The sequence below is a fragment of the Coccinella septempunctata genome, chromosome 1 (assembly GCF_907165205.1).
Source record: "Coccinella septempunctata chromosome 1, icCocSept1.1, whole genome shotgun sequence".
Lineage (NCBI taxonomy): Eukaryota > Metazoa > Arthropoda > Insecta > Coleoptera > Coccinellidae > Coccinella > Coccinella septempunctata.
In genome coordinates, this window is record NC_058189.1 from 3647383 (window position 1) to 3674026 (window position 26644).

At 36.5% G+C, this 26644-nt stretch overlaps 1 protein-coding gene across 9 annotated transcripts in view; it reads right to left on the reverse strand.

The window, feature by feature from the left end:
- Window positions 1-26644, reverse strand: part of LOC123322654 (hemicentin-1) — a 637965-nt gene that overhangs the window by 35541 nt on the left and 575780 nt on the right. For all 9 annotated transcript variants that reach the window (XM_044910626.1, XM_044910618.1, XM_044910620.1 and 6 more), the window contains 7 exons: window positions 19720-19881; window positions 14652-14821; window positions 4842-4992; window positions 1491-1602; window positions 1223-1401; window positions 1054-1166; window positions 679-907 (listed from right to left, as the gene is read on the reverse strand). In XM_044910626.1, the coding sequence (XP_044766561.1) occupies window positions 679-907; window positions 1054-1166; window positions 1223-1401; window positions 1491-1602; window positions 4842-4992; window positions 14652-14821; window positions 19720-19881 (1116 nt within the window). The remainder of the gene's footprint in view (window positions 1-678; window positions 908-1053; window positions 1167-1222; window positions 1402-1490; window positions 1603-4841; window positions 4993-14651; window positions 14822-19719; window positions 19882-26644) is intronic.

Genomic DNA, 26644 nt, shown 5'->3' on the forward strand with positions numbered 1-26644 from the left:
TAACCACTTTGAAATGCATGAAAGGAAAATATTTATCATGTTTCATTTAGTTGATAGGTAATATGTACCTTAGCAGATGTAAGCAGTTCCATGAGGGCCATGGCTAAACATCTTTGAGAACTTGAGAGATTTTATTTCCCTCTTCAAATAGGAATAAATTAATAAGGGAGAGCTCCCACCAAAGTAGCCTAACACTGACATGGCACATACATGACAGAAGCGATGCATACTGATTACTGAAACTTCACTCAGATGTGCGATATCTGAAAATTATGAATCGCCTTTGTCATGTATGTGCCATGTCAGTGCTTACGCTACTTTGGTGGGAGCTCCTACTTAGATATATGCGTGACCTTCCCAAAAGGATGGGGTCAGTTAAAAATTCCTCAAGACCAAAGGGTTGCACGGAGGTGGATGAAATTTGGAGACTTAAAACTAGAAAAGTTACTCTTTTAGAATATTTATAGCATTTGAATCTACGACGTTTTTCCTAGAAGATACGCATGTCGAAATTTGACCCGAAAAAGATGGGGTCAATTAAAAATTCGTCAAGACCGAACTATTGCACCGAGGTCTATAAAATTTCGAGATTTATTACTAGAGGAGCCAAAACTGTGAACCATTTGTAATCTTGTTTCTTTTATACGTTCAATGAATTTATTATTATTATGAACTCACAATATACGATTAACTCTTGGGGTTCAGACTCTGCACCCCAGCCAGCTGCGTTCATTCCTTGGCAAGTGTAGTTCCCTGCGAAGTTTTCTTGAACACTTTCAAGTTTCAATATGCTCGGATCTACGCCTACACAGAAAGGTCCCCCGCTGTCCCTGGTACCGTTTTCGTATGTGGTGTAATTACATTCTGGTAGTTCCTTCATGAGTTCTCCACCTAGGTACCACCTCACCTGAAATGAACAACGAACATGGATTGCCATATGTTACTTTCACATAATCTACATGTGAAAACAAGTTTTACGAGAATATGCACAATTAGGTTCTATTTCTTCAGAAATTCATCAAAACAGCAAACGATGTTTCAAGTTGAACCTACCTTTTGTAAATTAGACGGGTTTCCCGTTGTTACATTACATTCAAGAATCACAGTCGATTTATCCACTGCTTTGACCACAGCTGGCTCCATCAGAACAGTCACAACAGGAGGATCTATTCGAAAGAGAGTACAGTAAAAAAAGTTATTTTAAGAACATCGATTAACTTACACATAACATTGAGGAAAATACTATTTTCTGACTTAACCATATTCACAGAATTCTCCAACCAACAGTGGTAGTATCCCATATCTTCTCGGGAAACATTTTTTATCCTCAAAGGTGGATTTCTTATTGTACCTCCTTCGTATCGCTGGTCAGATAAACTTAGATTCTTTTCGTCTCTACTCCTAGAAATAAAACAACGATTTTTGAATTAGTTGGACGAACAACTGAATACAAAAAACTTTCTGCTTTATGAATGATTATATGAACTCACCAAATAACTTTCTGTAGCTCCTGGGGATTAGCTACATAGCTACATCCTAAAAACGGATTGGCCGATTCATTAACAGTTATGTTGAGTGGACTGACGCTGACAACAGGTGGATCTATAAGAAAATGTGATGAATCAACTATAACCAATTATCTTCAGAAACGTGTTTACTAACGATGTGGCAATAATGCTAGAGATGATTTCTTGTCCGATAGGACAATAAGTGCAGATGGGGTCACATTGTAACTTATTTTCGATATTTCAAAATTAGCCTACTTTTTGCAGATGAAATTCTCATTTTCTGGAACCTTGGTAGAGTATCTCCATCAAAAGGTAGATATTGTTTTGCCCAATGCTCTAAGCCCAACCGTTTGGAAGAAAAACTTGAAAGAGGAACTGACGCTTTTTTGTAACATTTTGGAAGTCTTATTGTATGGACGTTTTTTGTCCCAGCATTTATCAGCCTGTATTATTATAATTGAAATTAACGTTGAGAGCTTTGAGCTTTGCGATTCAGCATTCAATTCAAGTCAAATTTTCAGTTCAGCTCAATATGTTGTGTGTCCTCCAGGTGCTCTTATCACCGTCGTCAACCGTCTTTCCATGTTCAGAATAAAGTTATCGAAAATCTGTTGAAACAGATCATCCTAAATCTAGATAAGGGCAGTTGCCAATTGTGCCCGATTTTCCACTGCAGAGACACCGTTTCCTAAGCTGTCCATTGACTGTCGAACCCGAAACGGTGGAATTGCATAATCGCATATTCATCGTCTCTGGGGAAATTTTTGCCGAGCCCGAGCCATCTCACGATGCACAATTGGCTCGGTTCGGCCCTTCAATGGAGAGCTTTAGCTTCTTACTAACATATCCGGAGCATATTCGATTTCCCTAAGGTTTGGAGAACATACTGGCCCCTCCATCACCCAATAAAAGTGCTGTAATTTCTCGCAAAACTAAGATATCGCAATTAATAAGAAGCTAAAATGATCAGCTGAGTGCTCGTCTGCCAACGATTAATTCCACATGCTTTTCATTCTTTCTGTTCACCCCTCCTGTATATAACAAAAATGGAAGTATAGATTACAGATTGTAGTGCCACCACGACCAAAGCGGACTATTGTGGCAAACAAACATGCTCAGAGCGCTGAACTTCCCCCTGAAGTCCCATCTTACTCAGGGAGCAGATGATGTCAGAGGGGGAGTGATTCTTGAGTTCCTCTAAGTTCAGCTTGAGAGAACTAAAGACTCCAAGTCTTCTCCTGTCTGCCGTCGGGCAGTTACAGAGGATATGCTCAATCGTTTCGTCCTCCTCTAGGCAGAACCTGCAGAGTGACTCATTGACGATACTGAGTTTGTGTACGTGAGCTCTGAGCCTGCAATATCCCGTGAAGACAGCCATTTATAGATCTCAGATTGGTTCTAGAAAATCCCAGCCATTGGCTGGTATATTCACTGGGAGGCACTGAGATGGCCCTGTGAGAGTGACGCAGTCCAGAACGGTTGCGCCAATATTTCAGGACCCTCTGCCATATCCAGCTATTTTTTCGCTATAGGAATCAGTAATTCCTATAGCAGGTTCCTGCCAAAAAACGTTGAGGTTGCACCTTCTCCTGCTAAAGCATCCGATAACTGGCTGCCTCTGAAGTCAGAGTATCCAGGTAACCAAATAAGTTGCAGTCTGTTGTGACCTCCCAGTTTGGGGAGGTAAGATCTGCATTCGAGTACCTGGGCAGAATTGCATTTGTCAGCTGCGAGAGATGTGAAGGCAGTTTGGCTATCCGTTAGGATTTTTATTGACCTATCCGTCCAACCCATCTCAAGCAGATATGGTTGGCGCATAGGTTAATGGCAAAAATTTCCACATGAAATGCTGTCGCTAAACTGCCCAGTTACACTGAGTTCGGCCTAGACCTTTCAAAAATTTTTTTTCTTATTGCTCTGTAAACCAGACCTCCACAGCTTTTATTAACTCCTCGTTGGAAGAAAATTCACGACCTTTTAAACTTTTTTTCAGTTGAGGAAAGAGATGATAGTCGGATGGAACCAAATCTGCTGAAAAAAGGGGTGCTCTAGTATTCAAACCCTAAATCACGAATTTTTTGCATGACAACATGAGATTTGTGTGCAGGGGCGTTTATCCTGCAAACACAAAACAACCTTGGATAGCTTTCCGTGTTCTCCTTATTTTTTTCCCATATAATGGTCAGTAATGTCGAATAGTAATCCCCGGTTATTGTTCTACCCTTATCCAAAAAAACAATTATGATCACTCCATGGCAATTCCAACAAACTGAAGCAAGAACTTTTCCAGTAGATTTTTGGACAAGAAACTTCACAGGTCTTGGAGAACCAGAGTGTCGCCATTGGTTGTTGCTTTGATTCTGGATCGTAGAAATGTACCCAAGTCTCGTTCATAGTAACAATTCGGATTAAGAAGTCTACATCGTTTCCAAATCGAGCACAGATCGAACGCGATGCTTCTACCCTTGCACGCTTTTGATCAACATTCAAACATTTGGGGAAACTGGCCTTCCCGATCGGTCATCATCTTCAATGGAAAATTTATCTCTTTTGAAGCTTGCAGTCCAATTTTTCACGGTCGCATACGAAGGACATTGATCACCAGGGGTATCAAGCATATCTTCGTGAATCTGCTTACCTCTTAACCCTTCTAAATACAGGTACTTGATGATGGCTCGATACTCCAATTTTTCGATTTTCACAATCTCTGGTTTACTTTTTTGACCTCAAACTTCACACTGACACTTCTAATGAGTTCTTGTTCGTTGCTATGGTAACGCAATATTTTTTTATGCATGGTCTAGGCTAACTAGATATCAATACATCCTCGTACATAGATAATAATCGAGTGCATAGAAGATCAGTTTAGGCTTATTATTGCAAAACCGAATGAAACAATTAAACCATTTCAGGAATATATTAACTGCACAAGAATCATTCCGGAATAAAAACAGATACCAAAATATAAAAAAGAAAGAAAGTTAAAAATGGAAAATTCAGAGTGAATCATAGGTCGTGAATTCCATTGGAAACTTCGACAACTAATTCCTGCACAAAACACTTCTTATCTTGATATTATTGTTTGAATTCATTATATATTTATGTGTTCATCCAAAGAAACAGAAAAGCTGTTCACTGTCGAATATCGATTTCAAATCTATTCCCTTCCATCGGCTGTCACTGTCGATATGACCAGCATAAAATGCTAATTGAATTTCTTTTCAAACTTCTGCTCGCTGATGCCGCCCCCGTTTCGTGATTACCTCTCGGAAGCTGGTGCGCGATATATCGAGAATCTGGGGCGTTTGGAGTAGTCCAAATTGAAAAACTTACATTGTATTTCCACGAGGACGTTTCCATGAAGGGCCGGTTCATTATTATTCCTCGTTACTTGATTTTCGGCGTTACAATAGAAAGTTTTCCCGTTCTCGTATCGACTGGCAACGAATTCGAGGGTGCTCTTCGTGGTGTATGTTCCGTCTCTCTGAAAATGTTAAGGATAAAAATTAATTAAATCGAACGGAATCGACAGCAAGAATTCATCACAAGATTTCATGTACAGGGTGGGCAAATTTCGATGTTTTAGCACTACAGCTTTTGAACCAGAGGAGATAGACAAAATCTGATACCCCATTCTCGTTCTCTTTTTCTGAGAAACTAACAAGAGTAGTAGTCATTTTTGACCACCTTCTTTTGTTTTCCAGTTATAAGCGAAAATTGGAAAAATGGCGATTTCGAAATAAATTTATATCTCCGCTAATACTGATGATAGAGCTCTGAAATTAAAACATTATACAGGTACTTTTTTGAGTAGAATCCAGTGGCGTGCTTGCCTTTTTAGCAGGATTTTTAATTACGAAGCTATGACCCAAAGTTATGTTTTTTTAAATGGGAACACTAGATTTCTGTGCAATTTTTTGAAAGCTTAATTTTTACTGATTTCAAAAATATATAACATCATATGGTTTGTATCAATATAAATAATAGAAAATGTTTTAACACCTTTTTTCTCAATATTTCTATGGTTTCAACTTTCGATGAGCACAGAAACATATAGCATCGTATGTTTACCACTGTCTCCTTCTACGAGTCCCTTCATCATTATGAAAATTTATGAAATATATATTGATTCAAATTTTGTGAAAATTGGTAAAAAGCATAGAAAGAATGACATTGCCGGAAGGAGACTGCTGTTGTTATAGGAAACTCTATTTTTCTGTGCTCTTCAAAAGTTGAAATCATAGAAATATTGAGAAAAAAGGTTTTTGACCATTTTCTATTATTTATATTGATACAAACCATATGATGTTATATATTTTTGAAATCAGTAAAAATTAAGCTCTCAAAAAATTGAACAGAAAACTAGTGTTCCCATTCAAAAAAACATAACTTTGGGTCATAGCTTCGTATTTAAAAATCCTACTGAAAAGGCGAGCACGCCACTGGATTCTACGTAAAAAAGTGCCTGTATAATGTTTCAATTTCAAAGCTCTATCATCAGTATTAGCGGAGATATAAATTTATTTCGATATCGCCATTTTTCCAATTTTTGCTTATAACTCGAAAACAAAAGAAAGTGGCCAAAAATCACTACTACTATTGTAAGTTTATCAGAAAAAGAGAACTAGAATGGGGTATCAGATTTTGTCTATCTCCTCTGGTTTAAAAGCTGTAGTGCTAAAACATCGAAATTTGCCCACCCTGTACTCGGCTACATGAAAATCTACCGGAGAGCTTTGGCCTGCAGATCTTTATTGATAAACTTCCTTCGGTGTTTGCAACACGATGCTTTCTAGGAATTAAACTTTTACATGTCACTATATCGGAAATAATTGTGGTAAAGAACCGGCGTTATTAAGTATGTTGAACTCTAGCCTGGTAAGGATGATCCTTTGTCAATTTTTCGCCGGACTGCTTCCGATAATGAAATTACTCCGTTCGAATTCGACCAGAGTCCCTGGAAAGCGGCCACTTTCATCCTCTCCCATATACGGCGGGCGGTGGTCATTTTCCGTTTTATACCTGAACGACGAGCATACTTTCCTTTGTGAGATGCCTCCGAATCAAATATTTATTCACAGAAAATGAACTGAGAAATGTCTCGGGACCTTTTAGCCGAGACCACTTCATTTCTGTCGAAAGGTTGGTCTACACACGATATTTCTACATAGATGCCCGAGTATTTACTTCAATAATTGCTTGCTGAAATGCTGGATAATTTCGTTACATGTGGTAGAACTGGACCTGAAAACCTTGGGAGAGGACACTTGAATTCTCAAACTCTCAAAACAAATGTTACTACTTTTTTTTATGGATAATAAAAATATGCACTGAAACCTTTTCATTTTAAGGAATCAAGGCAACTCCTTGATACCTTACAACATTTGAAATATAGTGTTTAGATAATTTACTGTCTCAAGTTAACTCGTTGATCCTCAGCACCGTAATGAAATCACTAACAGCCCACTCACTGGAAACTGAGAGGCTAGACACTTGATTATTTTTCTGAAATGACCAAAAAGAACTCTTAATTCAGTATGTCCTTTGAGTATTAATTTGAAAACTCCAAAGTATGACTGACGTTTTGAGCAGAATTGTAAGCCGAAATCTCCTCAACCCTAGGTGTAGGGGGTATCACCCCTAGATTCTTAATAGGGAATAGGGGGTGAGATTCACCTCAATTGAAAGATCACTTGTCTCTCTACGTGAATATTAGGTATGATTTGCAAATTTTCAATGATTCTTTAAATTAGTTACAGGAGGTGACAATTTGAAAACTTGCCAGGTCAAATATTTATTTATTTATTTATTTATTAGAAATAAGGAATACAACGGACTATTTAAAGTCCACTACTGTATCCACATGTGACATGTACATAAATTGAGGTATAATCATATAATAATGAATAAAAGAAAAACAACTCAATTGAACTCAATATAAAAATGAAACATCAAGAAAGAGAGAGAAGAAAAATATAGCATAGTACAAAAAAAAACATATATATAATTAAAGAAAACAAGAAACGATACATTCATCGAACTATTATAATGAATAATGATTTTTCAAGGATTTCTTTAACTGTTTAGATTTATTGGAAAATAAATTGAAATGATCATTCACACCATTACACAAATGAGTCATTCTCTGAAGTGGCGAATTCTGTGCGCATCTGGTATTTCGAAACTTGAGATGGAAAATATATATCTCGACAAGGATGTTTTCAGAGAAAAAGCCGGACAGGTCAATTTTTAAAGGGGGGGGGGACATATTTTGAGCAAATTTGTAAGAGAAAATCTCCTCAATCTTAGGTGTAGGGGCAATCGCCCCTAAATTCTTCATAGGGAATAGAGGGTGAGCTAAACCTCAATTGGAAGACAATATGTCCCTCTATATAACACTATTGTCTTCTAATGGGGAATTCTCCTCAATTTGGGTTATCAATGCATATGCAAGTTTAAACTGAATAATTAGCAGTTTCATTCATGATTTTTTCAAATTCACCGCGGAAACTATTCAAAATCACCCTTCAAATATGGGGTTTTAAAATTTAAATCGCTTTGTGCGGAGTTTACGATTTGGCAACAGCGCATACAAGACAATGAAAAGAACAATGTCCGATCAGCTTGTTTATAAAATAACAGCTGTTGATCTACAGGCGCGTACTTACTGGCGAGCATCAACTGCAACCGGCCTTAAAATTTTACGACCTTCCTCGTTCGTCGCAGACTTCATAGACAGCCATCTTTGTCTATCTCAACAAGATAATGTATTTGTTGTCCTTTATTATCAAGGCATATTTCAGTCGATGTTGCCAACTTTTGCAAACCACATGAAACGCTTTAAATTTTAAATACCCATTTTTATTTTTCCTTTTTAAGTGCTTAAAATATTTTTTTTTGGGAAACGGTTGAAATGGTTATTTCAAAATGTGACGTTTCAAAGGTATTTCATAAAAAATACATCATTTTCGTCAGAAGGAGTATTCCCTATTAAGCTATAGCTCAGAATTTGGGGGTGACAACCCCTACACCTAAGATTGAGGAGATTTTGGCTTAGAAATCTGCTAGAAACATGTTCCCCACCGAATAAAATTGACCTGTTCCGGCGTTTTCTGTGAAAACATCCTTGTAGAGACATAACTGGCCTGAAAAATTTTCAAATTTCCAGCCCCTGTAACTCGAGGACTCCATAAAAATTTGCAAACCCTAGTACCTATTCATGTAGAGGGTCAAGTTATTTTTCAATTGAGGTAAATCTCACTCCCTATTCGCTAATGAGAATTTAGGGGTGATAGCTTCTACACCTAGGGTTGTATGTCCCCCTACGAATAGAAATTGACCTGTTCCGGCATTTTCTCTGAAATTATCCTTGGACTGGCAAGTTTTCGAATTGTCACCTTGTATATATGTTTTTGTAGAATTTCATGATCTCGGAAATGAAAGATCTCGGAAAAGAAGACCAAAATATGAAAAATTCTACGAGGTTCTAATGCGTTTTCCGGTCCTCCAAATGCACAGCATCTTAGCACTTGAGACTTGCAATGCAAGGACATCTCAAATTAAGATATGATACAGCAGAGGAAAGTCTTCGAAGTATACAAGGGTGAGTCTTTGACTAGAACATATATATATATATATATATATATATATTTAATCATATATTTTCTTATGGTCAAAAAAGACACTTCTTTTCTGTAGCATCATTTGCGACTCGGCATGAATAAAATATTCATTACCCTATCGAGTGTGGTAATAAAATCATAGTAATAGAATATGATTTATTATTTTCTTATCCTCAAATCATAAACAGTTCCATCTTCCCCCTCTTAGTTAATCAACAAATATCAACAATTAAATATGATTTATGTGTAGTACTTATGAGGGGGCGGAAGATTTACGTTTTTTTGTGCTCAATTTCGAAACTCTTTCAACGAAAATAATGCACCAAAAGTAAACATCAGGTGGGCAAAAGTGGATGTGTGTACCTTCCTTTACAATTTCGAACTGAAGAAAGATAAGTAGTCCGGAGTCTGATTAAACGTGTTCCTTGTTCCTTTGGTGATTTGTTCCTCGGTTTTTGCTCGTCTATCTATTTAACTATTTAAGAATCGATAAGGTATCGTCAAGGGAGACGGTGAAAAATAGGGGGCAATGTTTTCCCTCAGAGAGGTGCACTTGGATAAGGCATCTTTCACCTCCCTTTTGTCTAATTTGTTCGCGATGAGTCTGATGTCTTAAGATGATTCATCTTCTGAAATCGTATTGTGAAACAGTGTATTTCTCCCTTAATGTTGAACATGGATAGATAAAAGAATTGACTTGTTTATACGTTTTAAAGTTTGATAATTTAAAAAAGTGGTAACACAAACAGGAAAGGGAATGTGAACAAAAATAGAGCTAGATCTTGTGTGGAAACTGGATCTTAATGCTTATTTTATTATTCATACCTACACCTAGTCCAATCATAACTGAGGCTTAACCTCGGAATGAAGAATATTAAGCTAGAAACTCGTATATTAACTCTTTTTTTGGAGTGCTGAATGACTAATATAATGCACTGTATACTGTGCGTTCTCTCGAAACTTGTACCTCTCAAATTATTCAAGATTGAAGGTGTCAAAAAAACGTTTTAATTTCTCATCATTGTTGATGTTTGATATTCCTCTTTGTTTTTTTATTTTTGAAAGAGTACAGAATATTCGGGCTCAATTTCTTCAAAATTCTCAAAATTCTGGAATGTTTTTGGAATAACACCCCCTTAGCCAATTATCTGGTAACGCCCCTGCCCAAGATCTGCCATAATGAGACAAAGGGGTAGATATAAAGAAAGTTTCGGTGTAGATAATTAATTTTCGGAAGGCTCTGAAGGAAAGATGAAACTGAGACCACTCCTAATTTAGAAAAACGAGAAAACTCATAAGTCAAATCTGCGACATCGTAAAAGGACGCTAATCTTTATACAGAATCACGTTTTTCTTGGGAGCGGATGGAAAGTAGCTTTCGAAATCAGCTCTTCTCAGCCCCCGAAGAAATACGACGTGAGACTTACATTTTTACGTGATTTATCTCTGTATCTCATTTCGTGAATTATGGCATCCCCGGCTAATGGCAGAGAAAAATAAATAATAATATAAAGTCTTATTCCGGTTCAGCGTTCACTCTAGATGGAGATAATAGGCCTATATCTCGTAAAACAACATTTCCGTAATGACGAAACAGAATATTCACGAAAGTATGTTCGAAACTTTTTAAGCAATGCAAATCAAGAACATTCTCAAATTGAGTCCTGGACTCGTACAAATATTCTTTCAGTAGATTATTGACGTCAAAAGGAACACTTTTTTCCTATGCCATTTTGTCCAAATCGGCTCGGTTTAAAATATACAGGCTGTTGAAAAATCATAAAAATGTTATTTTTGTTCTATCCCACAAACGGTTTCATCGAATGGAATGAATTTCGGAATATAGTTTTGCTGTTTTGCATTTATTTGATGAATCTTTTTCGAACACAAGATATCACCCACTTTCAACAGTATTCCTATTATGACCATTGCGTACCATAAAAATACCAAAAATTCAAAGAATCCAATTCTTGAAACTAAGTTCGATGCTATCTGATGAATATTTGAACGTTTTGTAAAATGAAAGTATTCTTCATATTTTCTCGTATAATACGCCGTTTTCGTGCAATTTGATGTTAAAAAATAAAAAATATCTCTGAAATTCGAAAAATTGGGTAGTTTGATCCATAGATGTGTAGTGTCACAAATTTAGTTAGTTATTCTGAAGGTAACTTTGTATTTCCATGGGTGGCATAGCTTATTATGAAAACTTAGGCTATATCTTTTAATCAGGGCCCAATCGGAAAAATGGCATAGGAAAAAAGTGTTTCTTTTGATATCAAGAATCTACTGTTAAAATATTTGTACGAGTTGAAAACTCACCCTGTATATTAGTTCGAAGCATTCGTAAGTCGCACCTTCTTTTTCAATACATTAAAATGAAAAATGTGGCATGAAACTAAGCTGGACGCTATCTAATGAATATTTTAGCGTTTTGTAAAATAAAAGTATTCTTCATATTTTCTCGTATTATGCCCAGTTTTCCAGTAATTTTATGTTCAAATCATCATATCTGTGAAATTTGAAAAATAGGGTACTTTGGCTGAATAAAACTCTGTTTAAAGGATCCACAGGTGTGTAGTGTCACAGATTTAGCTAGTTATTCTGAAGGTAATTCTGTTTTTTTTGGAGTGGCACAGCTCACTATGAAATCTTAAAATGGCTATAACTTTTTATCAGAGCCGAATCGTGTTTCTTTTGACCTCAAGAATCTACTGTTGAAATATTTGTATCAGTCAAAGGCTCACACTGTATAACGAGAAAATAAGAGTAGAGGAGAAAATGAATTTGCATATCACCGGACTCCATCTTTTTGCACAAAAGTAATTAATTGAGTGTAGTAATTTTTGAATTACACTCATATTCTTCCTAGTAGTTTTTTAATAAGGTGACCGGTTTCGTAGAAGCTAACAGTTCTACATCTCCAGACTGATATACATACTTCACTAATTGAAAGTCAAAGAGTGTAAAAAAATAAAAATACTTAAAATCCACCAATTCTCCAACTACGTTGCAAACTTACGGCACTGATATCAATGATACATTGTTATCTTTTCTTTGACTTTCAATTAGAGTAGTGAGTATATCGGTCTGAAGATGTGGAGCTGTTAGCTTCTACGAAACCGGTCACCTCATTAAAGAACTACCAGTAAAATTATTAGTTTCATTCAAAATTCTTATAGCCTCCTACTTGTACAATAATTTGTTAATAATGTTATGTAATTATATTGTCGAATTATTGTTGTAAAAACTTCCATAACTTTTCACTCTGAATTTTGAAAAATTTGTTCTGAAATTTAAAATTCTGAAATTTAATTCGAAAAGTTCATATCTTGATTCGAAGGAATATATTTCCTTCTTAGTTTTCACTTGAATTTTCACTGTGCTTTTCTATGTAATTTATTTTATTTGAAGAGTGAAACGTGTAAAGTGAAAATTTGCCTAGTAGTTGGGTGCAATATGCACTTGGTCAATATTATTACAACAAAAAATTAGAAAGAACCAACTTTATGTTGTTTTCTGAACATTCAAACATCTAAGAATATCATTTGGAAATCAGGGAAAGTGTTACACCCCATTGGAGAAATCAAAACCCTTTTTTTTATCTCATCTTACATAAAGTATATCGATTAAAATAAAATCCGAACCTTCAAACGTATGCAGCCCACAAACAAGTACTGGGACATATGCTGGTATCGATGGAATTTGATTAGGATTTGACTGATTTGAGACTTCTCAAATCGCATATTATATCAAAAATTGTAAATAAGATAACGCCTATAACAGTGAGGTAATTAATACTTTAATGAGAATTATTTCAAACGCATATCTGCCGCTGATATGTATACCCACATCAAGTGTTACGGTCTGAATCGAAGTAGCCAATTTGTCATCGTCAGGACCCCGACAGGAAGAACGTTCCTTCGAAGAAGAGTAGATGCCGAGAGTGATTTCGGCCTCATTTGACCTTGTCAGAACAAGATATGCGACTGAATTGATTCTTATTATTATATCAAAAGTTCAAGAAAATTAGCCCATGGTTTCTCGAAATCCATTACCCCTCCCTAAGCAGTACCCTGGATACGCCACTGGAAGCTGAAGGTCTTACGAGCAATAATCGTCCGTATGAAAATGCGCAGAGGATGAACCAAAACTGGTTTTCACTTAACTGCTCATTGAAAAATGTTTTCGAATAGGATTTGCAACGAAACAACAAAAATCCCTAGCGATCGAAAAACTCAATAGACAGCAGACGGAGATTATCCCGGATTATCAGGATGCTGCGAAAACGATACGAATACGGAAGCCATTTGGATTTTCTTCACCTGATTGGAACTTTTTCATTGAATACTGGCGCCTAATGGAAAAATCCATTGTTTTGCTACAACAGTTGAACGGAATTATACCCCGAAAGGGTTGTCTATATTTCTGAGTCGCGACATGAGCAACTAATGGATTTTCAGAGTACCTCAATGTGGAATTGAGTTGGGAATTTTTTTCCGAATTATCTATTCATCGAATTATCTAAAAGCGAAATAGAAGAGAAAAGCGGCAAACTTCTAATAAGGTACCCACCTATTCGTTCAATCCGTTTTTTCTGTTTCTGTTTTTCCGTTAATGCTGAATGCTTTATTACTGGAGAATCAGAATGAAATATAATAAACAGGATGTTTTTGAAGTGAGTCTTTTCGAACAGGAGGTAGAAGTCGTGAAAAACAACCGTTTCACCGAAAAGGACCTATAGGGGTGAGTCTTTGACTTATACAAATATTTTAACAGTAGATTATTGAGATCAAAAGAAACACTTTTTTCCTCTACCATTTTTTCCGATTCGGACCTGATAAAAATATATAGCCACTTTAAGTTTTCATAATGAGCTGTGCCACCCCTGAAAATACCAGATTACCTTCAGCCAAATCAAGTACCCAGATCATGCGTGATCTGCATTAAGGTAAAGTATGGTGCAGGAGCACGGAGAAAACAGTTGAACACATTCTGTTCTTCTGTATCAACCTTGAGGACTTAAGGATGACACATCTAGGAAACAGAACACCCACAACTCCTATGGTGAGAGGGACACCTATCTGTCGACTTGTGGCATTTTTGTCAGCGTATCACAGAGTTTAAGTCTCTCCAACTACAAGCGAGCGAACAATGGGTCACGAGGCCTCAGTTCAGCCCGGTGGGGCACCGCAAGTAGAAGAAGAAGAAGAAGAAGAAGAAGAAAGGTAAAGTAGCGAGAAAAACCTAGCTTTTTCCCATGATGACCCAATAGACCATATTATTTCGTTTATAACATTGATCTTTTCGATTTTTGACTTGGAATAAGGACTAAATGTAACTCAGAATGTCTGTGTTCTTCCCATTATTATGTGGGCATTGTTATGGAACAGCTTTTACCCCCTGAGAGAAAAGGACCATAATAATAGTTCGAAAAAATAAAAAATGAGAATAAAGCATTTCGAATACGACATGCTTATAACATTGATCTTCTTTATGAACTGGGATATGTTATACTTACGTTACTTTCGCGATCAGACACGTAGAAGCTCGTATTTACAGCGCTCGAACCATTGAACCACGTGACTTCAGCCGCAGGTTTCGCACCGTGAACATCACAGAGCAACATAACTTTCATCCCGGCTATAGCGTTTCGATTTACACTGCTGACTTCCATTTTGGTTGGTCGCACTGAAAAAAAAATTAAAAATTATTATAGATCGATGTTTTCAAGTGATGCTCAAATTATGAAGACTCAAAAAAGCAGTTAGCAGAATCTATATCGGCCCGTATCACTTCAGGAGTTTTTTTTATCTACACTGCGCAAAAAAATTAACCCACATTATGGAAATCTCAAATTTATTCTACAACTGGAGGTGTTCTCAATGATAATTATTTTCATCAGAATTATGCATGCATATGTTATCCACTTTCAACGGTTTTCTTCAATACAGATGTTTTTTCCCAGCAGGAATAAAAAAAGATGATATTATCAGATTTTGAATGTATTGGCTCCATTCTGAAATCAGTTGTTCTCGATCAATTCTAGTGATCAATAGTTTTTCTTTCGTTTGATTTTCTACACTCGATCGCTATGCAACGCGAAACACGCAATTTGTGCCCAAGCGGTAGTTTTGCGAGAAGAAGGGTGGACATACACAAGAATTGCAGAAAGGTTTGGAGTTTTCCATACAAGTGTGTCCAGAATGTTGCAGCGATTCAGGGAGACAGGTATGAATGTCCGAAGAGCAGGACAGGGTTAACGTTACTTGAGAGTTTCTTCGTTGAGACAACGGTTTGCAACCGCTCGCCTCCTTCAAATTCAGCTTGAGCAAACTCATGAGATGCAAATTAGCACTCAGACAATAAGAAATCGCCTCAGAGAATATGATTTAAGGCCTCGTGTCGCGGCAAGAGGCCCAGCTCTTACATCAGCCCATCGAAGGGCGCGTTTGGATTTTGCGAGAGAGCATATCCATTGGGAAGAGGCCGATTGGAAAAGAGTTCTCTTCACAGATGAGTCTAGATTCTGCCTCTACCATTGTGATCGACGTTCCCTTGTATACAGACGTCCACATGAAAGATATGCTCAGTGCAATTTCCTGAATACTACTGGTTTTGGGGGAGGATCGATTATGGTATGGGGTGGAATATCTTTGACTGCTCGCACAGACCTAGTGGTCGTTGATAATGGAGCTATGAATGCTGATAAGTATATAAGGAACATTCTTGAAGAGCATGTAGTGCCATTTGCCCCATACATTGGTGAAAATTTCATTTTTATGGACGATAATGCCAGACCCCATCGTGCGCGCATCGTCCAGGAGTACCTTGAAGAGGTCTCTCGAATGGAATTGCCACCAGGAAGTCCAGATCTCAATCCGATTGAGCAGGTTTGGGACAACCTCAATAGAAGGCTGAGAAGTTCGGAAAATCATCCAGCTACTCTTAATGACTTAGGAATCCAACTCGGAGAAATCTGGGAAGGATTAGATCAGAACATTTCAAGATCACTCATTTTGAGTATGAACCGTCGTTGCCGAGCTGTAATTAACGTAAGGGGTGGAAATACCAAGTATTAAATCACTTATCAGCATTTCGGTATTTTGAAAATTGTTAATTTCTCTTCTTTCATATAAGATTCGGTGAAATCCTGAATTTTTCTTCCATTTAATGTGTCTTGTTTCGTTCAAAACCTTCCCGAGAGAACATAAAAAATAAGTTATAAGGTCAATGTAGAGTTAACTTTCATTAAAAGTTTCAGAGATTTTCAGAATGTGCGTTAATTTTTTTGCGCAGTGTATTTCAATGAGAAGGTGAGAAAATATGTAGAAAATTATCATAGATCTACACGTGATACATATTCTGAAAGAGCAACTCTTCTAGTAATATCTTTATCTTTAGAGTAATTTATCTTTTGGGGAAAATCCTCCTAGATCTAAACGTGACACATATTCTAAAAGAGCAACTCTTCCAGAAATAAATCTGACAACGTCATTCATTTCGGCACAACCTTTTATTCTTGAGGAAATTTTAACCGAACCCAACTTTTTGGGAATTTTTCGGAGGTCATCTTTCGAGTCTCGTATCTTTCAGAAGAATTATCGTAGATCTAAACATATATATTCTGAAAGAGCAACTCTTCTAATGATAAATCTGAGAATTTAATCCATTTCGGCACTACCGTTTGGTCTTGATTAAGTTTTAACTGGACCCGACTTTTTGGGAATTTTTCGAAGGTCATTTTTAGAGGAGAAATGCCTAGGCATCGTATAGAATGCTGGATTTTACACATTACCAGTAACTGAAATAATAATGTTCTCATTCCTAGAAACAAGAAAAAAATTCCCATTTTGGAATTGAAAATTCGTGAATTGACAAAATTTGTAAGAATAATGAAACATATTGTTCATTTCGATACGTCTTCTTCAGAAACCATTCTTTCGTACCGAATATCGGCCAAACCCGTTCGTAATGTGCGTCCCTTTACACGAACGAATGGATTTCTTTCTGGTGCGCTTTCGGAATCGAGGCCTAGCGTCCATTAGAGAGAGGGCTGATATATCGGTTTCGGATTCTGTTGTTTAGGTCGTCGAAATTACCAGAAGGGGTCGACCGTTAGGACACCGGTATATTTCGGGACCCGATCGTTTTCGGTCAATTACATGCTGGTCCACTTTGGCCGAACGCGCCCTTAATCAAATTAGAGTAAAAAGCGTCGCCGCTCGGAAATTTCGACCGACGAAAGGGCCGATCCATGAATCAGGGACGATGGAAATAAATGTTCCATAAACGGAATGGTTTTGTTCGGGGCGCCCCGATAAGGGATTGATGGTCGAGTCGGTGCCAAATGCCGCAAATGGCGGGAAATGGAAAGTGGAATTTTAATTTGCTTCCATACAGAGGGAATACAGAAAGTGTTGCCAATTAACACCAAAACGACCTCGAATATCCAAATTTTAGCCACGAATTCTACGTCGAAAATAAGCCCTAATCCGTCGTATAAACATACGTCGAGAAATGTTTCCTCTCCGAGATAGAGGGTGTTAAAAATGTTAAAATTATGTGTTCAGCAAAATGATTCATACTTCGAATGTGTTTTATTATTTTACTGGGAAACAGTGCCTCGTACGTCAAAAAGTCAAGAGATCGAATTTACTCCTAATTAAATAATAAGAATATCTAAGACCCGTTTGCACCAAACACACTTAGTGTTAAGTGTCCCTTAAAATGAACCCTTAACTTAAATTATATCTATGGGAGATGATTCCCCAATATAAGGGTCCTGTAGCGTTCCTCGAATAACTGAAGAATAGAAGAATCATCACTTGGAAGACTGGACCTGGTCGGAAGACCCTCCCAGTCAAAAGCAGGATTTGGCTATTATTAATTTGAGTACTGAAGGCATTTCTAACGACGAGAGTGATCCTCCACCAAGATCAGCAGAAGATTTTTTACGCAGAGATGGTATTCCTCCCAGTGCAATTGAAAAACAGGTTATGTACCTATGATTATTTATTTTTTTCTTCAGTCAACATCAAGTCTTAGAATGAGTTTGGATGAAGGCTTTATTATTCATTTTTTTTCCGTTTTCTGCTCTCTTTCTTTGTTTCAGATATTATTTTGAAATGGAAAGAGGATAAAGAAATTTTCATGTCAATGAAAAGGAAGCCCTTCAGTATTAAAAGCTTATTCTGTAAACAAATTTGACATCACTACACTACACACGGGGAGACAGGGTTTTTTTACTGAGGTTTTTCCCAAGCTCTTGTATCATACTCCAAATTGTATGGTACCCCGTTACACTAACCTTTGCTGAAACTCATACATATGCTATATTTTTTGATAACTAAAATGTATTGCTGACATTCAAAAGAATATATATATATATATATATATATATATATAACTTAAATTATGTTGCACCAACTGTTAACTGACATTTAAATGGCTAAAGCTAACCTTAAATTTAAGCGCTCCTGTAATGACCACCTAAACATTTTAGGGCGGGATTCTAACCTAGAATAATTTGTTGAACTGGCTGCAGAACTTGAATTGAATGAATTCATTATTGAATATCAAGCCTTTTCTTTTGCCTCTATTGTTATGCCATCAGTTTTTCAATTTTCAATTTTGTGTCACAAATCATACTATAGTTAGCAACAAACTCTTTTCTTCTGTTGAGAAGTTGAGTGCCCTTTGTAGATTACCACCACTTGCTTGGCAATCATTCATCGTATTCGTACTAACAAGGACAATAAGGACATTTTCTTCACGTTCCTCTTCAACATTAGTCAAACAAATTCACACAAGACCTTACAAAGAAAGTGTTGTACTTATATAAACTTAGGTACCTTTTATTTGACAATCATTATCATTATCAATATTAATGCTAATTCGACAACAAAAAGTTGTTACTCTTTGATAATATCATAATAATATCCTTGACACTGACTGACAGGACAATAAAGTTAGGTTAATGAAATGACAATGATCATCGGCAATCGGCCAACCAACGAAATGGCTTTATTGGACTAGGATGAAGTTGCACCAAAATAAAAAACTGAAATATCACTAGATATAAAAACTTAAGGGCCCCTTACTTAAGATTCTGTTAAGCCACAGTCGTGCAACTGGGAGTAAAATTAAGCGTCCAATAACTTTAAACGAGGCTTAGTTAAGTACTCCTTTCAAGGGGGATTGGTGCAAACGGGCCTTAAGCAATTTTTTGTGGGAAAAATCAGTGGCGTATCATTTTTTGTCTGAAAATATTAATTCTCGATGCAGAACAGGCGACACTGGTAAAATAAAGGAAATAATTATATGCAAAAAGTGCTGTTTGATGCTTAAAACAAAATATCATAAAAATATTTTGAGCATTGAAAAGTTATTAATAAAAAACATTTTTTTCTATAAATTCAACACCCTGTATCTCGGAGAGGAAGCATTGTCGTTCCATGAATTAGCGCAGGAATTCCCAGAGATGCTGAAACATATGTACACCAGTTGTGGGATTATTGTCGCTCATCGGTACAGTGCAGTGTAACATCGCAATATTATGACATCGATGAATTGAACTGAATACTCACCATAAACTTCGGCCACCACGAAAGCTATGATTGGATGCTCCAGTGCCGTACTTTCGACTCGACATTCGAATTTTGTTCCGAGGTCACCTTTCGACAAAGTAACTTTGAGCTGCGATCTTCCGGTACCCATACCGTTTCTATCCACTGATTGGCTGTAGGTTGCTGAAACCAAAAATCCAATGTTAATTGTTTAAGATTTGTTAACCTTATTATTTCAGATTACTTCAGATGTATATAAAAAAAATTGTGGTAGGGTGTAAAAGTAACCATAACTTTTTGTACATATTCCAAAACATAAAAATTCGGTATTTTTGTGTCATCCAACTGAAAACGCTGCTACAAACTGAAGTACTCGATATGGTTGGGGAACCCAAGAGGGAAATTCGGGATTTACTCGAGCGTGTCAGATTAGGTAATATAAGGGAAGATACCTTGGACCCTGTAGAGTACCTCTACCAAAAATTAGATCTGCATATAGGGGGAATTGTCTAGGAGAGTCAGATTAGTAAAAACCAAAAAACCGATCATTATACATACTCGAAAGTGTCAGATTGAGATATATGTGGTTAATTAAATCTTGAATAGTATACATTCTCTCGATCTGAGAATTTGAGCGTGACGCAAATGTGTGGGAGGGCGCTGAACTTGCAACAAAAAAGTCACGTGGACATTCTCGAGCACAGTGGCTTCTTTTCTTATTTTGAAGCTAATGATTCAAGAATAACGGAAAAAATATAATCTGACAGCTTCAGCAAGCCGAAACAAAAAACATTGGCCATAAAGGCCACAAGAATCAGTTTTTTCTAATTATCTCCTCTCTAGGGCTTCAAATTGTTTCTGCTTTTATTATAAAAGCTGTAGAGCATAACATTTTCCACAAATTTCGTCCGAAGCAATTTTTTCTACGTTTTAACGTTTTTGAGATATATGGGGATGAGTGTACATTAGACTGGGTTTCTACATTGACCTTGGCCTTTCGCATGTGTGACTAAGCTCCTCGCCCTTATCGCCCTCTAACTCGAAAACGGTTGAGAGTATGTAAAATTGCTTCAGATAAAATTCGTATAGAATTTTATTATCTACAACTTTCATAATCAATACAGAAACGATTAGAGGTACAGGGAAGGAGATATTTGAAAAAAAAAGCCTTGTTATCATGTTCAAACTGTCAGATTAATGGGTCAACACATCAGCAACACCGAGATTACCCTCTGTATAAAAATCTGACACGCTCGAGTATGTTACATCTTTGAAAACCTGCAGACGCTTTCCCCACATCTGGGAGTGCAAACATCATAAAACTTTTTTTTTTGTTTTTACCATCTAATCTTAAAAATTCACTAGGTCTCCACGACGCTCGAGTAAATACCGATTAAGCATCGTCAGCTCCTCGACTACTACTCGTATCAACAACTCGTTCACAAACAGCCGCAGTATAATCCCTCCCCAAGAAAAAGGTTAATCTCGTCTCTTTACATCCAAATTGGACACGGGAACAAATTGCTCAATCTGACGATAAATCTCGCAACGTCCTCAGTTTATCTTAGTCCGCGACGTGTGTGTACGAAAAAACCGAAAATCAACCCTGCGAACTCAACTCATCCCCGTCCTCGGGCCTTTTGAATAAACGATAATTCAGGCCAGACAAAGCTCCCTCTTTATATTCAAGCGGACGACAAAGATATATTTTCGCATTAGCCAGTAAGTCGAACGACCTACCCTACTGTCAGTTTCAGCGGATGAAATTTGTAGGTATAATCCTTGATCAATATTGAAAATGAATACCGTGAAATGGGGATACTTGGAATCTCATCCCCTTGTTCCGTTCCTTCCTTGGAATTAATACTTCATTATACAGTTTTTTTAATTGCCGAAAATTTTCCTCCCCTAAGACCAAGCCAATGCTTCTGCTTCTTTTTCCATTTGCTTCTACATTTTTAGCCGAGGGGCTGTAATTACACTTAAGTTTAGCCGGCTAAAGAAAGAAGAAACTAACATTTGGCTGTCCTCGAAGATAAACTTAAGGTTATGTTCACCCCTTTAGCCGTAACATATACAGGGTATCCCAAATTGCTTGATGTTGGTTGTTTCTTGTACAGGGTGGGCAAATTCCGTTGTCTATTGAGGATATCACGAGAACTAAGAGCTATAAGGAAATGGATGACCCAGCTCTTTTTCAGAGAAACAAAGGATGGTGAAAACCGTAGCCTCCTACGATTTTTCGTATTTGAGTCATTAGCAAAAAATAGGATTTTGAAAGTGTTTATTTTGACGTCAAGAATCAACTGTCCAAATGTTTGTACGGTCAAAGACTCACCCTATACAGAGTGGGCAAATTCGTTGTCTACTGAGGGGATCTCGAGAACAATGAGAGCTAGAATTAAAGGCATAGCATATTTATACGCTCTTTTTCAGAGAAACAAAGAATGGTGAAAACCGTAGCCTCCTACGATTTTTCGTTTTTGAATAATCTGCAAAAAATTAGATTTTGACTATTTCGAATAGTTCTCATAACTTTTTTGTCCTTGAAGTTACAGATCTGAAACTTGAACCTTCTTAGGAACTTTCATACGTAGAATCTAGTGAAAAAGGTTTTTTTCAATTCAAAAATAACAAATTCAATAAAAGTTTGCATTTAAAAAAACGAAAGTTCGCCTAATGATTCAAAAAGAAAAAATATTTTGAGCTTGACAGTGGATTCTATGTGAAAAAGTGCAAGGTTCAAGTTTCAGATCTGTAACTTCAAATACAAAAAAGTTATAAAAAATTTCCGAAATCGTCTAAATTTCTTTTTTTGCTAAAAACACAAAAACGAAGAATCGTAGGAGGTACGGTATTTACCATTCTTTGTTTTTCTGAAAAATAGCTAGGAAATGTGTCATACGTATTTTTCTAGCTCTTATAATCGCGATAAACTCAGTGGACAACGAATTTTGCCCACCCTGTATTTTCAGACTAGATTGGTAAAAGTAGTCATAGGCTCGATTTTCATGAAAAGTCCATTAGTTGAAACCTCTTCACGATATCTATATTTTTCTTGAATATATAACCAAATTTTGCGATTTTGTCGATTTAGAAAACGTGCCAAACCTCTTTGTTCTCGAAAATATCTAAAAACGATAAAAACTTTTCACTTTTTAACTGGGAATTCGACATTATATTAAATTTTTTTTCCGCCGACTTCTTAATAATAGCACTGTTTAACGTCCACGCGAAATTAGCTGTTAATGAACGCTTTTATTGGTTTATTTATTTATTTAGCCTATGGTCTACTCGAACATACATAAAAAAAAATAAAGAAAGAAAGGAAAGTAAATATAGGTACATACAACACAACACTAGAACACACTTCACAACTACACTCACAATCATTATTGTCATGGGTAATCGAACATAGAAGATAGAAGTATTCAACAGCTTCCCAAATTTTTGTTGCAGAAAAATTATGATGGTTAGAGAGTAATCAACATATCTATGTACTACAACTCCAGCTTCCACCAGCTTCTTTAACAAATATTATAGGAAAAGTTAACAATATGATTTACTCAAAATATCACAACTCTAAAATGCCCTCTATGGACTTCTCGAATTATTCAATTGACCGCATAAAAATATCAACATTCCGATATGAACATAGAAAATTTATAAAGTGTCAAATTTGACTAGGTATCGATAGAAAATTTTTGCAATCAAGAATTCACATTCAATTCAAAATGTGGTCGAAGGAAAAATCTTGTAATAAACTCGTTTATTAATTGAGCGATTAATGATCTCGAACATTAACGTGAGAGCTTCGCTAAACGAAACCATATGGTTGAGTCAGTCATCACGAGATAAGTTTCTCCTATTGCTTTGTGATAATTCAGATAACAAATTATGTATCTAGGATCCTATTAGGATGTATTTCAGTGATCATTTTTGATTTTTTTTGTAGGCACTGTCATTTTGGAAGTTTTGTAGAAGTGATTGTTGGTGAAACGCTTCATTTTGACCAGTTCAACCTTAGAAAAAAAGCCTCAAGTTTAATACATCCTGTAGTAGTAGATGACAGTTTCATGAAAGTCGTATAATTGTCATATTTAATTTTGTAGTTTATTACTACACTTTTTCGGCAACTATTCTCGTTGTATTTTTCATTTATAAATTTACTTAGGGAGAGAATTATTCCTTGCTTTTAATCATGTAATTTTTTATAATTTCCATCCGAGAAAGATACAAGTTCATGAATTAGTAGTAGTCGACGACGTGTCTTTTGGGGTGCTCGTTATATCACTTGAATTCTCAAGGATCGTATGGATTAACTACACCGACCAGACCTTCGGAATACAAGATGAGCTAGACGATTTTTTTTCAACTATTTTACAGTTGCCAGGTAGAACTAAATTCCCCCCTTGAATAATTCATTTCCTCCAGATTATAGTCAGCAGTTTGGGGAACTCTGACGTGCAAAACATAATAGGAGCTCGGATATCCCTCATGTCCTCCTAGTACAAAGTATACACCACGTTCATTATGACGATGTAGACGACAAGAACAACGCGTTTTTGCGGAACGCGGGTCTCTTCACAGTTCCGTGCGACTTTTTTCCTTCTGATCTCATTTGCACGTAATAGGTGGAATGTTTTACTTTGAGATTTATGGCGGTGCTGGGACCGAGTCCGGACCACATTGCAGGTTTTCATCGCTCGGTTTTTGCATTTCAGATTTCGGACAGGAAATGCAACGTCGGGATAGTTGCCTTCATGACCGTCCCACACGGATAGGATTAATTGTTACCAGATAAGGTAGCACTCTGAATGAGCAGTTATAATTGTTTGGTTTATTCATAAAGATGGAAGATGAGTTCCTTCAAGGAAATAATGAAATTGACTTCATTAAAAAATTCTAGGGATAATCAATACCCGACAGATTTTATCGAAAAAACAATATTAAATTTGAAAACAAAAGGTCTAACCAATATCATAAGAATGATCAGGAACAACCAACAAACCGTCAAGAACAACCAACTTTATTGACCTTCCAGAAAAAAATAAGAAGCGGTTCCAAATTCAACATAAGAAATGTTTTTAAAACACAAAATGATTTAAGATCTATACTAACAAAAACTAAACCTTCAAATGAAAAACAAAAATCAAAAATTTGTATTTACAACATTCCATGTATTTGTCGTCAAAATTATACAGGTGAAACGTCTAGACCTCTAGAAATAAGAAAACGCGGACATAAGAATAACATTAAAAATAGAGAAATTAATAGATCACAGATCGCACATCATGTTTGTGCTAATACAAGAGACCACATGATGGATTGGAATAACACTAAAATTTTAATGAACAGAACTGGATCATTATAAACGAAAGATTAAAGAGTCAACATTCATTTTGTTGGATCAAAATAATAATTTGGCCAATTGTTCGGTAGGAATAGATCATGATTACTGAAGAGGGAACTGTCATCCGGATATTTCAAAATTGAATGAATCAACGTTTCTATGCAGTCTCTGTTTCTATGTATTGACAATAAATGTCAAATAAAAGCTACAATTCACAAGGTTTTCGGAAAACGATTTTCGTAAAACGATTTTCGTCTGATGAAGGAGTCTGATATAGATCTCGAAACATTACTATATATAATTATATTTTTTTTTCAGTTAATTGTCAGGCAACAATTTTTTCTACTTGATTTGCTCCTGACAAATTAGTGCAAGAATTTACGCAGGAGCAAATCGTTTATTTAAATTTTTTAATTGATTTTATTCCAGAGATTGGGAGTGAAAACCCTAAAAAGTTTCAGGAAACTATCAACAACGTTTCTCACTCTCAACATATTTTGCACAAAATTTAAGGAGTAAATGAAAATATTAATTTTTTCCCACAAATCCAAATAAGCATTGCTTAATTCATTTTCAGTGTATTTTTCTCATCACTCAGAAATAATTGAATAAATTATGCTTCCCACCGATATCTCATCCATTTCAAGCATTTTCCACCCCAAGTAATCAAATAAAAATTAACAGTGAAACCAGCAAACCGAATATTCGGGATTGGTTGTCTATTCTTTTTTTGTGAGTATTGTGTGTAGTATACCACTTGATTTTTTCTTCAGTCAGTGAAAATTTGCACGTTCCCGCAACATCAACTACCACAGATGGGTCTCAGAACTATTGAGCAGTGGTGGTTGTCAGTGGGGGTGAACATTACCCCAAACAAGACAAAAGTTGAATAGTAATTCCCTTTACTCGGAAAAGAAACCTTCCAGCTATGAAATCCATTTCGTTGAGATATCATAGAATGAAAATCAGGTCAGAAGTCGAATATCTGGCCCTAGACAGCATGCTTCTGTGGTATAAGCATACTGGAAATACTGATAGTAGTGCGATAAGAGAATTGATGGCTTGCAGAAATCCGGAAAGGCTTGGGGTTGTAACCCTAAAATACTACGATGGATGATTGTGGGACTGAAGGGGTTACTCGACAAAGTACAAAGGCTTGCCTGCGCGTGCATCACTGGTACTATGGGAACGTGCCCAACTAGAGCACTTGAGGTCATCACAGATCTCACTCCTCTACATCTAGTGATAGATAGGGTAACCCATGAGGTCATACTCAGAACATCTAGAGAAGATGAAGGTATTGATAGAATTAAAAGTCAGAGAGCCTGGTCCTGTCTAAACAAGTACATCTGATGAGATGAACTGAGGTATGCTGATGGCAAACCTGTCTACTGATGTTATGATTAAAAAAGTAAGCATTGAGAAAGAACTTTAACACGATGCTTTCTTCAAAGGGAGGAATGGGAAAAGGAATACACTACCCAGAATTCAATAATTAAAGTTAATAATAAGTTAATAATATTAAATGGTATATTGATGGTTCAAAAACCACGACAAGGGGTGGCGCTTGAATATACGGGGCAAGCACCAAGT